The sequence below is a fragment of the Salmo salar genome, chromosome ssa03, assembly GCF_905237065.1.
Source record: "Salmo salar chromosome ssa03, Ssal_v3.1, whole genome shotgun sequence".
Taxonomy (NCBI): Eukaryota; Metazoa; Chordata; class Actinopteri; order Salmoniformes; family Salmonidae; genus Salmo; species Salmo salar.
Genome location: NC_059444.1, coordinates 33,383,888 through 33,397,011, shown reverse-complemented (window position 1 = coordinate 33,397,011; position 13,124 = coordinate 33,383,888). Strand labels below are relative to the sequence as shown.

Sequence of the window (13,124 nt, the reverse complement as noted above, 5' to 3'; positions counted from 1 at the left end):
TTTTAACTTTGCTTTTAAATGATTGAAAGCGCAGTGATAGACATTTGGGTGACAATTAAACCAAAAATCAGACATTGTTTTTCCATTGAAATTTGGTTGTGCTTGTAGAAGGTTGAAAGCAGAGTGATAACACATGGAAATTCAACAAACGTTTGGCTGTCTTTTTGAGTGGGTGAATATAGGTTGTTGATTGATCAACATCTTAAACAAAGATTAGTCAATTATCCACGTTGAAATGACGAAGGTAAACTGACATCAACACACCGCCAGATTGGGACAAATTATGTTTTAACACGGTTAAATAGAACAGATATGTGTCTTTGAAAGGGTGACATTTGCCATCTTTGTCACCTCACTCCCTTGAGCTGCCTGTACCCAAAATAACCTCAGCTGTCGGGCCGCGTCTCTGTCCATTGCCATTTGTAGAAGCGAAGAGGGATCAACTGTTTTGATAGGGCACCACAACTGAAGGAAACGCTTCTTTGTTCTATATTGTTTAATAAACTTGCCAATACCATTAGCCTATTGAAATTGATCATACATATTTTATGTAGTTGGTTTTGTGTAGGCTAGATAGCCGGCAAAAAAAAACAACCGTTTTACTGACGGTATTCTCGGACCAACAAAGTTGCTCATTGTAATTAAATAAATAAGTTATGAAAACATATTTTTGGGGGAAGGTAAAACTGTCACCACAAACATAAAGCACATTAATAAACATGATTCCTCTAAAATAACGACACTCGATTCCCATTCAAAAATATATGAATTATGCCTTATGTTGATCAGTGATTGCAAATTGAATGTCCTTTTAGGTTATTTAAACTGGGAACTGGGTTAGTTCAACTTCAGCAATGATTTGCTCACCGTGAGTCTTCAGCCACTCTGATAAAACAAGCGCTGAAACATGTGAACTAAAACTTCAAGTTTTACAGCGTAAAATAATCCAATCTTTGCCGTTGAGATCCAATAAATGTATGTCCGGTGAGTATCAATATCCCTACAATGATGATTGTGTATCCAGGAAAGCGTAACATTCCCCCAGTCTCCTGCGGTGGATGGTTGACTACGCTTTCTTTTTTTCTAATTTGGTACCACATGATGCCAAACAGCTAACGTTCCTATTTTGGTGCAGCCTCCATTCCAAAATAGACTTGTCATTTAATGAAGAGATAGCCTAGGTGCTGGAGCATGGGTCTGGACAGGCTGCTATAGGTTATCTATCTGACTACCCTGAAACATTACTCATGCCATGTTTATATGATATCTGAATGAAAGTGACTAACAAAATCAAAATCAACCCTGTGCGGTATTTTTCGGCCATGAATACTACAAGTTTAGATAGCTGGCTAGACTAATTAACCGATAAAAAAAGTGACATGGGCTAATTGAGTGACTGTCAGTGAGTGACATATAAAAAGAGGAAAACTACTGATGGACAACCAATTTTCAAAATTGCACCTTTTGTAACTCTCAACAGTAATTTAAGACTGACTGAGTTCCAGAAAAAAATTGAAAATAGAAAAAACTACAGAGGTGTGTACGTTGGTGTCCTCTTGTAGCAGTGGCGATTCTAGACCATTTCAACTGGGGGGGAAGCTGGGGCCAGTTGTACTGGAAGAGGGGCCAGTTACATTAGACGTTATTGTTGTCATATCGTTTTATTAACTGCATTGCAGGCATTAGCAGGCAAAAGACCATGTTCATAATCATTCAACAATTTATCTGCATTTTCTGTCTAATAACGGATGTAAAAAAAGAACGATAGCAAAAATTTGTTATGTGAAAATTATTTCATACTCCACATTTAGGGAGGGGGTCCAAAATTGTTGTCACAGGGGCAATTTATATATAGATAAATAAAAAAGAGCATTACAGGGAGCAGTTTGGAAAAAACTAATCCCGTCCGAATCGTCCTCTGGAATAATTGACATTCTGGGATATTACACAACCGGTGGGTCTAATCCTGAATGCTTATTGGTTAAAACCGCATTCCAACCAGTGTCCATTCCACAAATTACCACGGCTAAAGCTATGACATTAAAATGCTTATTTACTCTGTTCAATCTGACAGTGCAATCCGCTGTCTCATCAGCCCAGCCAGGCACTTTATAAACTTGATCACTACTATAAAAAGCATCTAGACATTATCTCAAATTTCTTTTTTTAGTTTTCAACTATGGAGATTTGTATAAATCTTGCTGTCTGATTATCCAACATTTGCAACATTGTTTCAATATTCAAATTGGATCTCCAGCTGTCTCATAATGAACTTGTCAGGAGTAGGGAAGAGACAGACAGGCAGGCAGTGTTTCTCAGCCAATAGAAACCATGAATCAGCTGGCATCATTTTCATGGATATATACAAAGAAATATCCATTGAAAAAAGTTAAAACGAAACGAAGTGCAGCTAGTTTGCAGTCTTTCCAGCTTCAGATTGAAGTTATTGTGTTAGCTGTGTTGTTGGCTAGATCCTCTGAACAACAGTGTCCTGACGAGTGAGCAAATTTTCTATGCCAGGCCTATAACAACCGAACGGATAGAACAAACTACCATCCGGCATGGGTAGCAACCCTAGATGTGGAAGGATTAAATAAACTCAGCAAAAAAAGAAACGTCCCTTTTTCAGGACCCTGTCTTTCAAAGATAATTCATAAAATACAAATAACTTCACAGATCTTCATTGTAAAGGGTTTAAACACTGTTTCCCATGCTTGTTCAATGAACCATAAACAATTAATGAACATGCACCTGTGGAACGGTCATTAAAACACTAACAGCTTACAGACGGTAGGCAATTAAGGTCACAGTTAAGAAAACTTAGGACACTGAAGAGGCCTTTCTACTGACTCTGAAAAACACCAAAAGAAAGATGCCCAGCATCCCTGCTCATCTACGTGAACGTGCCTTAGGCATGCTGCAAGGAGGCATGAGAACTGCAGATGTGGCCCAGGCAATAAATTGCAATGTCCATACTGTGAGACACCTAAGACAGCACTACAGGGAGACAGGATGGACAGCTGATCGTCCTCGCAGTGGCAGACCACCTGTAACAACACCTGCACAGGATCGGTACATCCGAACATCACACCTGCGGGACAGGTACAGGATGGCAACAACAACTGCCTGAGTTACACCAGAAACAAAAAATCCCTCCATCAGTGCCCAGACTGTCCGCAATGCGCTGAGAGAAGCTGGACTGAGGGCTTGTAGGCCTGTTGTAAGGAAGGTCCTCACCAGACATCACCAGCAACAATGTCGCCTATGGGCACAAACCCACCGTTGCTGGACCAGACAGGACTGGCAAAAAGTGCTCTTCACTGATGAGTCGCGGTTTTGTCTCACCAGGGGTGATGGTCGGATTTGCGTTTATCGTCGAAGGAATGAGCGTTACACCGAGGCCTGTACTCTGGAGCGGGATTGATTTGGAGGTGGAGCGATGTGGTCTGGGGCGATGTGTCCCAGCATCATCGGACTGAGGTTGTTGTCATTGCAGGCAATATCAACGCTGTGCGTTACAGGGAAGACATCCTCCTCCCTCATGTGGTACCCTTCCTGCAGGCTCATCCTGACATGATCCTCCAGCATGACAATGCCACCAGCCATACTACTCGTTCTGTGTGTGATTTCCTGCAAGATAGGAATGTCAGTGTTCTGCCATGGCCAGCGAAGAGCCCTGATCTCAAACCCATTGAGCACGTCTGGGACCTGTTGGATCGGAGGGTGAGGGCTAGGGCCATTCCCCCCAGAAATGTCCAGGAACTTGCAGGTGCAAGTTTGTTCAGGGACACATTATTCAAATTCTGTTAGTCACATGTCTGTGGAACTTGTTCTATTTATGTCTCAGTTCTTGAATCTTGTTATGTTCACACAAATATTTACACTTTAAGTTTGCTGAAAATAAACGCAGTTGACAGTGAGACGACATTTCTTTTTTTTTGCTGAGTCTAGTATTCATAAATTCATCAAAATAATGTTTTTCATTAAAATATTTCAATCATTATTTGAATATGTTGGTAACCAGTTGTATAAAAATGATAATACCCTCAAAGCTGGTGTTTGGAGGATATATTGACACGGTTTGTCAGCCCTCGACGAACAACACCAGTGCCAATATATCCTCCAAACACCAGCTTCTCTGGCATTATCAGTTAAATAAATACCAACACAGCACAAATACATAACCGATGTTCTCTAGGAACACTAGTCAAGTGCAAATAGGGCTTTATTCTACAAATATCGTATTAAAGATACAGTTGAAGTCAGAAGTTTACATACACTTAGGTTGGCGTCAATTAAACTTGTTTTTCAACCACTCCACAAATTTCTTGTTAACAAACTATAGTTTTGGCAAGTCGGTTAGGACATCTACTTTGTGCATGACACAAGTAAATTTTCCAACAATTGTTTACAGACCGAATATTTCACTTAAAATTCACTGTATCACAATTCCTTTGAGTCAGAAGTTTACATACACTAAGTTGACTGTGTCTTTAAACAGCTTGGAAAATTCCAGAAAATGATGTCATGGCTTTAGAAGCTTCTGATAGGTTAATTGACATCATTTGAGTCAATTGAAGGTGTACCTGTGGATCTATTTCAAGGCCTACCTTCAAACTCAGTGCCTCTTTGCTTGACATCATGGGAAAATCAAAAGACCTCAGAAAAAAACTGTAGACCTCCACAAGTCGGGTTCATCATTGGGAGCAATTTCCAAATGCCTGAAGGTACCACGTTCATCTGTACAAACAATAGTACGCAAGTATAAACACCATGGGACCACACAGCCGTCATACCGCTCAGGAAGGAGACACGTTCTGTCTCCTAGAGATGAACGTACTTTGGTGCGAAAAGTGCAAATCAATCCCAGAACAACAGCAAAGGAACTTGTGAAGATGCTGGAGTAAACAGGTACAAAAGTATCTATATCCACAGTTAAACGAGTCCTATATCGACATAACCTGAAAGGCCGTTCAGCAAGGAAGAAGCCACTGCTCCAAAACTGCCATAAAAAAGCCAGACTACGGTTTGCAACTGCACATGGGGACAAAGATCGTACTTTTTGGAGAAATGTCCTCTGGTCTGATGAAACAAAAATAGAACTGTTTGCCAATATGACCATCGTTATGTTTGGAGGAAAAAGGGGGAGGCTTGCAAGCCGAAGAACACCATCCCAACCGTGAAGCACGGGGGTGTCAGCTTCATGTTGTGAGGGTGCTTTGCTGCAGGAGGGACTGGTGCACTTCACAAAATAGATGGCATCACGAGGAAATAAAATTATGTGGATATATTGAAGCAACATCTCAAGACATCAGTCAGGAAGCTAAAGCTTGGTCGCAAATGGGTCTTCCAAATGGACAATGATCCCAAGCATACTTCCAAAGATGTGGCAAAATGGCTTAAGGACAACAAATTCAAGGTATTGGAGTGGCCATCACAAAACCATGACCTCAATCAAATAAAAAATGTGTGGGCAAAACTGAAAAAGCATGTGCGAGCAAGGAGGCCTACAAACCTGACTCAGTTACACCAGCTCTGTCAGGAGGAATGGGCCAAAATTCACTCACCTTATTGTGGGAAGCCTGTGGAAGGCTCCCCGAAACGTTTGACCCAAGGCAATGCTACTAAATACTAATTGAAATAAATAAAAGCTGAAATAAATCCTTCTCTCTACTATTATTCTGACATTTCACATTCTTAACATAAAGTAGTGATCCTAACTGACCTAAAACAGGGGATTTTTACAAGGAGTAAATGTCAGGAATTGTTAAAAACGGAGTTTAAATGTATTTGGCTAAGGTGTATGTAAACTTCCGACTTCAACTGTATAACCCCATCAACTATAATGCCGGTAACATACAGTATGTGCTGAAGGGTCAGCCAATGAAATTGTATTGTGCCTCAAATATTGTACAGCACCAATGCACTGACACCACAGAAACATTCTGGGAATGAAGAGAGCCGTTCCTACCATAAATCAAGGCCAATAGGCACAAATAAAAGAAACACAAATAATCATAAAATGAGGTGGGTCAGCAAACAAAATAAACTATTATGTGCCTTTATCTACATTGATTCTGTCAATCAATCCTGATCTGTTTCACCGGTCTTGAGTCGTGATAGAGTCATGCACTTGACAATTCTTTCTTGCAATCTTAGAAGGTAAAGGCAGGGCCAAATAGTTCAAAGCAGAATCATATTACGTTATTATATTTTGGTTCCACAAAAGGGTTCTACCTGGAACCAAAAGAGTTATCCTATGGGGACAGCCGAAGAACCCTTTTGGAACCATTTTTCTAAGAGTGTGTCCCTCCCACTGTGGGCTTTCCCCCATGGCTGCTCTGCTTAGCTTACTGTGTGACTGACAACAGCAGCAGGCCTCCCATGGCTCTTATTTAAACTTTCTGAAACTCTAGCAGAGGGTAATCCAAACATTACTAACTCTCTGTTGCCATGGACTACTTGAATTCTGACTTCTGGTCTTTACTGCATGTCCTGAGCTAACTTGAGAATAATCTGTCCTGTAGGACCCTGTAATATAAAGATGTAATACTCATGTTGAGTATTAAACCAGAGTCAGTCATATTGTAAACTGACAGTCATGCTTTTGACAAACCATGGAAAGGCTAATACTATGCTTCGGTGACAAGGCAAGATGTATACATTTTTATGCCGATACTGTACCTGATTGGGGATAGGTGAATTGGATAGGGTCACACAAACTAAATACATTTGTAGTATATCTGCTTTTAGAATTACAGACCGTCAGCACATGAACAGTTATTATTTATTATCAATGAGACCGACACTCTAATGTCATGAATCTTTTCCTTCACACAGACATACATGTGCAGCATTGTAAAGGGACAAATGGCACCTCAGTTGCTTTAGAAGGGGTGGTCGTTTGCTGGTGAATGCTTTTCGGAGATTTACTGAGGGGTGTGGAAAAGATTTACAATGCCCCTCTAGACTGGCTGGTTTTATATAAGTAGCTAGGTGGGACAACCACATATCACAGGCATAGTAAATACACTAATCTGTAAGGTAATATTACAGTAGGTTTGTGTGTGCATAAAGCAAGCACAACCATCTCTGCAGCACTCCACCAATCAGGCCTTTATGGTAGAGTGGCCAGACGGAAGCCACCCCTCAGTAAAAGGCACATGACAGCCCACTTGGAGTTTGCCAAAAGGCACCTAAAGGATTCTCAGACCATGAGAAACAAGATTATCTGGTCTGATGAAACCAAGATTGAACTCTTTGGCCTGAATGCCAAGGATCACGTCTGGAGGAAACCTGGCACAATCCCTACGGTGAAGCATGGTGGTGGCAGCATCATGCTGTGGGGATGTTTTTCAGTGGGAGGGACTGGGAGGCTAGTTAGGATTGAGGGGTAATGAACAGAGCAAGTTCAGATAGATCATTGATGAAAACCTTCTCCAGAGTGCTCAGGACCTCAGACTGGGGTGAAGGTTCACCTTCCAACAGGACAACAACCCTAAGCACACAGCCAAGACAATGCAGGAGTGGCTTCAGGACAAGTCTCTGCATGTCCTTTAGTGGCCAAGCCAGAGCCCGGACTAGAATCCGATCAAACATCTCTGGAGAGACCTGGAAATAGCTGTGTAGTGACACTCCCCATCCATCCTGACAGAACTTGAGAGGATCTGCAGAGAAGAATGGCGGAAATTTCCCAAATACAGGTGTGCCATGCCTGTAGCGTCATACCCAAGAAGATTGAAGGATGTAATCGCTGCCAAAGCTGCCAACAAAGTACTGTTTTTGCTTTGTCATTATGGAGTATTGTCTGTAGATTGATGAGGGAAAAAAACTCTTTAATCAATTTTAGAATAAGGCTGTAATGTAACAAAATGTGGTAAAGTCAAGGGGTCTGAATACTTTCCGAATGCAGTGTATTATCTACTTAGTTTGACACCTCCAGGCAGAACTTCAATGAAAATACTACAGCAGTGCAGCTACGTGTTGCCTACAGTATCTTTGTATCCTGTTTTCATTGTGACGTTTTTACCTTGAACTATATTCAATAACTGTTTATTTGTAATGACACCTCTATATGTGTAGATTTAAACTAAATGGGAATGTGTGTGAAAATGAATAGATTTTTTTATTATCATGCCTTGATTCGTCGGTGCATGGACTCTACAAGGTTTCGAAAGCGTTACAATGTGATGATGTCCCATGTTGACTCCAATGCTTCCCACAGTTGTGTCAAGTTGGCTATGTGTCCTTTGGGTGGTGGATCATTCTTGATACACATGGGACACTGTTGAGCGTGAAAAACCCAGCAGCGTTGCAGTTCTTGACACACTCAAACCGGTGCGCCTGGCACTTACTACCATACCCTGTTCAAACGCACTTAAATCTTTTGTCATGCTCATTCACCATCTGAATGCCACACATACACAATCCATGTCTCAATTGTTACAAGGCTTAAAAATCCTTCTTCATCCTGAGTCCTCCCCTACATCTACACTGACTGAAGTGGATTAACAAGTGACATCAATCAAGGGATCATAGCTTTTCGCTGGATTCATCTGGCCAGTCTATGTCATGGAAAGAGCAAGTGTTTTTAATGTTTTGTACGCTCAGTGTAGAACCTGCCGTTGAGAGGAGACTTGACACAGTTACCTAGGTGACAGTAATGTGCAAATCTGAAAACCTTGTGGAACTTTCAGACATGGAAATAAATGTTCCAGCATGGCTACTCTGTACAGTCAAAGTAAAGGTAACAACATAACATGCATATAGGCTTACTGTTATGTACAGTATAGATGCCCACTAATTGATATAAAGCCATTTTAAATGTGTGACATTCAAACAGAAGATCCAATTTACCCACATTACCAAATGAATATGTGAAACAGCTCAGTTTCCTAATATTCTTCACCTTGTCAGTTCAAAATGATACAAATCAGTAAAATATACAGATAAGCTAGATATAGAAATCAAAAGTTTTCTGTAGCTGGAAAGTTTTATGGTATGTGCTTGTGAGTTGTGAGTTTGTGTATGTGAGCTGGTGGTTCTTCGACCAAGTGGCAGACAGACATGGAAATAAAAGGTCTTTCAAACCAGAGTTGCAACACACATTTTGATTGACGGGGGAACATGAATCATGAGACGCTTCGCAACTTTCCTGGCTGACCTTTCCTACTTCGAATTGGCCAGTACCTTCAGAAACATGCGTCACTCAAGAACAGTTAAGTGCACTTTTGACAAACTGTGTCATCAACAATATTGTTCCTATTGTCATCATAGTAACAACAACAATATAGTTAACCCTGAAGCGTATTTAAGGTGTGATCAACCAGATAAAACATAGTTGTATAGATTTGAGGATAAAATCTACAGTGGGGGGAAAAAAGTATTTGATCCCCTGCTGATTTTGTACGTTTGCCCACTTACAAAGAAATTATCAGTCTATAATTGTAATAGTAGGTTTATTTGAACAGTGAGAGACAGAATTATTTTTTTATTTTTTTAAACGCATGTCAAAAATGTTATAAAATGATTTGCATTTTAATGAGGGAAATAAGTATTTGACCCCTCTGCAAAACATGACTTAGTGCTTGGTGGCAAAACCCGTGTTGGCAATCACAGAGGTCAGACGTTTCTTGTAGTTGGCCACCAGGTTTGCACACATCTCAGGAGGGATTTTGTCCCACTCCTCTTTGCCCTGGCTGAGGGAAGGAGGTTCTCACACAAGATTTGACGGTACATGGCCCCGTCCATCGTCCCTTTGATGCGGTGAAGTTGTCCTGTCCCCTTAGCAGAAAAACACCCCCAAAGCATAATGTTTCCACCTCCATGTTTGATGGTGGAGATGGTGTTCTTGGGGTCATAGGCAGCATTCCTCGTCCTCCAAACACGGCGAGTTGAGTTGATGTCAAAGAGCTCCATTTTGGTCTCATCTGACCACAACACTTTCACCAGTTGTCCTCTGAATCATTCAGATGTTCATTGGCAAACTTCAGATGGGCATGTATATGTATTCTTGAGCAGGGGGACCCTGCAGGATTTCCGTCCTTCACGGCGTAGTGTGTTACCAATTGTTTTCTTGGTGACTATGGTCCCAGCTGCCTTGAGATCATTGACAAGATCCTCCCGTGTAGTTCTGGGCTGATTCCTCACCGTTCTCATGATCATTGCAACTCCACGAGGTGAGATCTTGCATGGAGCCCCAGGCAGAGGGATATTGACAGTTCTTTTGTGTTTCTTCCATTTGCGAATAATCGCACCAAATGTTGTCACCTTCTCACCAAGCTGCTTGGCGATGGTCTTGTAGCCCATTCCAGCCTTGTGTAGGTCTACAATCTTGTCCCTGACATCCTTGGAGAGCTCTTTGGTCTTAGCCATGGTGGAGAGTTTGGAATCTGATTGATTGATTGCTTCTGTGGACAGGTGTCTTTTTTACAGGTAACAAGCTGCGGTTAGGAGCACTCCCTTTAAGAGTGTGCTCCTAATCTCAGCTCGTTACCTGTATAAAAGACACCTGAGAGCCAGAAATCTTTCTGATTGAGAGGAGGTCAAATACTTATTTCCCTCATTAAAATGCTAATCAATTTATAACATTTCTGACATGCGTTTTTCTGGATATTTTTGTTGTTATTCTGTCTCTCACTGTTCAAATAAACCTACCATTAAAATTATAGACTGATCCTTTCTTTGTCAGTGGGCAAACGTACAAAATCAGCAGGGGATCAAATACTTTTTTTTGTCCACTGCAAAATATAACAGTGGACAGTAACAGCTGCAAAAGTTATATTTGTTGTGTTCAGAATGATTGTTCATTATGCTGTTTAAAATAAATATATATCAAATTTAGCAATATTAAAGGCCAATGCTCTGATTGATCTATTTAGCAGACAAATTAGGCTTTGTTGAAACATGTAGGGATTTTTCCGGAAACAGATTAGGCCTAGTTCTGTAAAAAACCATGACGACACTTCAGGAGGGTTTTTCCTAGAAGCCTGGATTGCTCAACCCTGGATTTTTTTGTAAGAACAACAGACAGACTATAAAACAGCAGAAGTAGGAAGTAGGAATCAGACATGAAGATGAAGGTCCAGGTGAGATCTCTCATCCTGCTCGCTGTGGCTGCCCTGCTGGTCAGATCTCAGGACCAAACTGGGACCAGGTATGAAGACATCATCTCAGTTGCTTTGCCTCAGCTGCTTCCTGGGGAAGAGCAGGCTTTCCGTCCAATTCTGAACCAGCTCCAAGTCGAGACTGTGAGTATTCTGACAGTATGAATATTTCCTTCCTTCACAAAAGTTTGTGTCATGTTTTATTTAATATTTTTCTTTCAGTCAAGTCAAGGAATAATTGTCTGTTAAATATGCACCATCATGTACACATTTTCCAAGCCCTTTTTTGTGGAAAAGAAACAGACTCAATGTGGGGGAATGACAATTGAAAGAAATAAAAATACTATAAGTCCCAGTATTGTCTTTGTCTCTCTGAAATCAGTTGAATACAGAGGATGTGGACCAGTCTGAGGTGTCTGTAAGGCTGACCTTCCCCATGCAGGAGACTTTCTGCAGTAAATCACAGGGGCAGCCAGGCAAACCATGTCCTCTGAAGAAAAATGGGGTAAGAACAGTTGGATTTTACAGTATTGTGGGGGAATAATAATCATGCGAAGCAGGAAATGACAAATAATATTCTGAGGTTAGCAAATGGCTAATTGTCAATTACTCCTTCCTCTAGAAACTAATGATGTGCAGCATGATGGTCAGACATCCGATTCTGGAGGCTAGCAACAACCTGAACACTGACCTGTCTAAAACAAATTGTGAATACATGGAGGCAGAAGATGCTATGCAGGTACTGAGCAATGCAAGTTATTTCTCAACACCCCCCTACCTACATTAGTTAGGATGTCATGATAATGGTAGCCTAACAGTGTCAGATCAGTTGATCTGCAATCTAAAAGTGTAGATGTGAAAAGTGCATTATCTGCTTATGAATTTCATGGAGGTTGGACTTCATGTTTCTTGAGAAAGTAAACATGCACCTTATTTTTCTGATTATACTTGTCTAATTATTCCGGGGTTTTTCCCCGCAGCAGAAGATTCGGACAAGAAGAAGCCAAGCCAGAAAATGCTCCAGAGGCAATGGTGGCAAAATTGGCAGCATTCGTTGTCGTGGGGGTGGCACTCGCCTTGGGGGTGGCTCCTTAATTGGTCGTCCTGAGGGTGGCTCTCCTCCTGGGGGTGGCTCTTTCACTGCTGGATTTATCAGAGATCAACGTGATGGAAATCGCTTTGCATAGATCAGCACGATACAACCTCTGGATAACTGAAAATAACCCATCTATCAAAGAAATGTCATAAGGTTATTTATCTTTTTTATATGTATCAACGTTGCCAATTGTTGAATTTGATGAAAATTACTTCCAGATTATGTTTACGGCAATAAACTGCAAAATAAATTTACAAAAGACGATGTCTGTAAAATGTGTTATTTATTTCATGTTTCATGGCATTTCAGGAATTCAGTTTTTTTTTTAGTTTTTGTGTTTATTGTTCATTATGTTGTTTCAAATAAATGTCTATACTTCGTCAGATCTATTAGGCCGGCAGTCTAACCTTTGCTGAAACATCTAGGACCGAACACAGATTCAATTAAGAGTTATTAGTATGTGTCCGCCTAGGAACCGGAAATGTAAGAGCCATAATGCAAGAAAGAGCATTTTGCTACTTTTAAGATATTATGTACACAAATACATGTGCCACAATGGAGCAATCTGGCAGTTTACAGTGAAGAAAACAGAATTGCAGTGCAGCTTACATGAGAAAATGAACATGATTAAAAGAGAAACACTTTAAAGGTCCAATGCAGCCGTTTTTAACGTCAATATCAAATCATTTCTGAGTAACAAATGAAATACTTTACTGTGATCGTTTTCAACTAAAATGGTCAAAAATAAACAAAAACAGCTTTTTAGCTAAATGCAATTTGTCAAGCAAGAATTTAGCTAGGACTGTGGGAGTGGTCTGAGAGAGGGGCCTAATTGGAGGAGCCTAATGGGGGGATGTGTAACCTGAAAACTAGCAGTTATTGGCAGAGAGCAGGTCAAACTCTTTGTTATTGGTCTATTAACT

The 13,124-nt window shown here is 40.8% G+C and overlaps 2 protein-coding genes across 15 annotated transcripts in view; one reads left to right on the top strand and one right to left on the bottom strand.

The window, feature by feature from the left end:
- obscnb (obscurin, cytoskeletal calmodulin and titin-interacting RhoGEF b) overlaps positions 1-1,150 on the bottom strand; it is a 116,408-nt gene extending 115,258 nt beyond the window's left edge. For all 13 annotated transcript variants that reach the window (XM_045714736.1, XM_045714737.1, XM_045714745.1 and 10 more), the window contains exon 1: positions 868-1,150. The gene's annotated coding sequence lies outside the window, so the exon portion shown is untranslated. The remainder of the gene's footprint in view (positions 1-867) is intronic.
- A 9,818-nt stretch (positions 1,151-10,968) lies between these two features.
- LOC100136453 (cathelicidin) lies at positions 10,969-12,476 on the top strand. 2 transcript variants are annotated; one of them, NM_001123586.1, is given in 6 exon segments: positions 11,070-11,249; positions 11,488-11,610; positions 11,728-11,844; positions 12,089-12,207; positions 12,209-12,284; positions 12,287-12,292. In NM_001123586.1, coding segments are annotated over 6 exon segments (621 nt in total).
- The last annotated feature ends 648 nt before the right edge of the window (positions 12,477-13,124 follow it).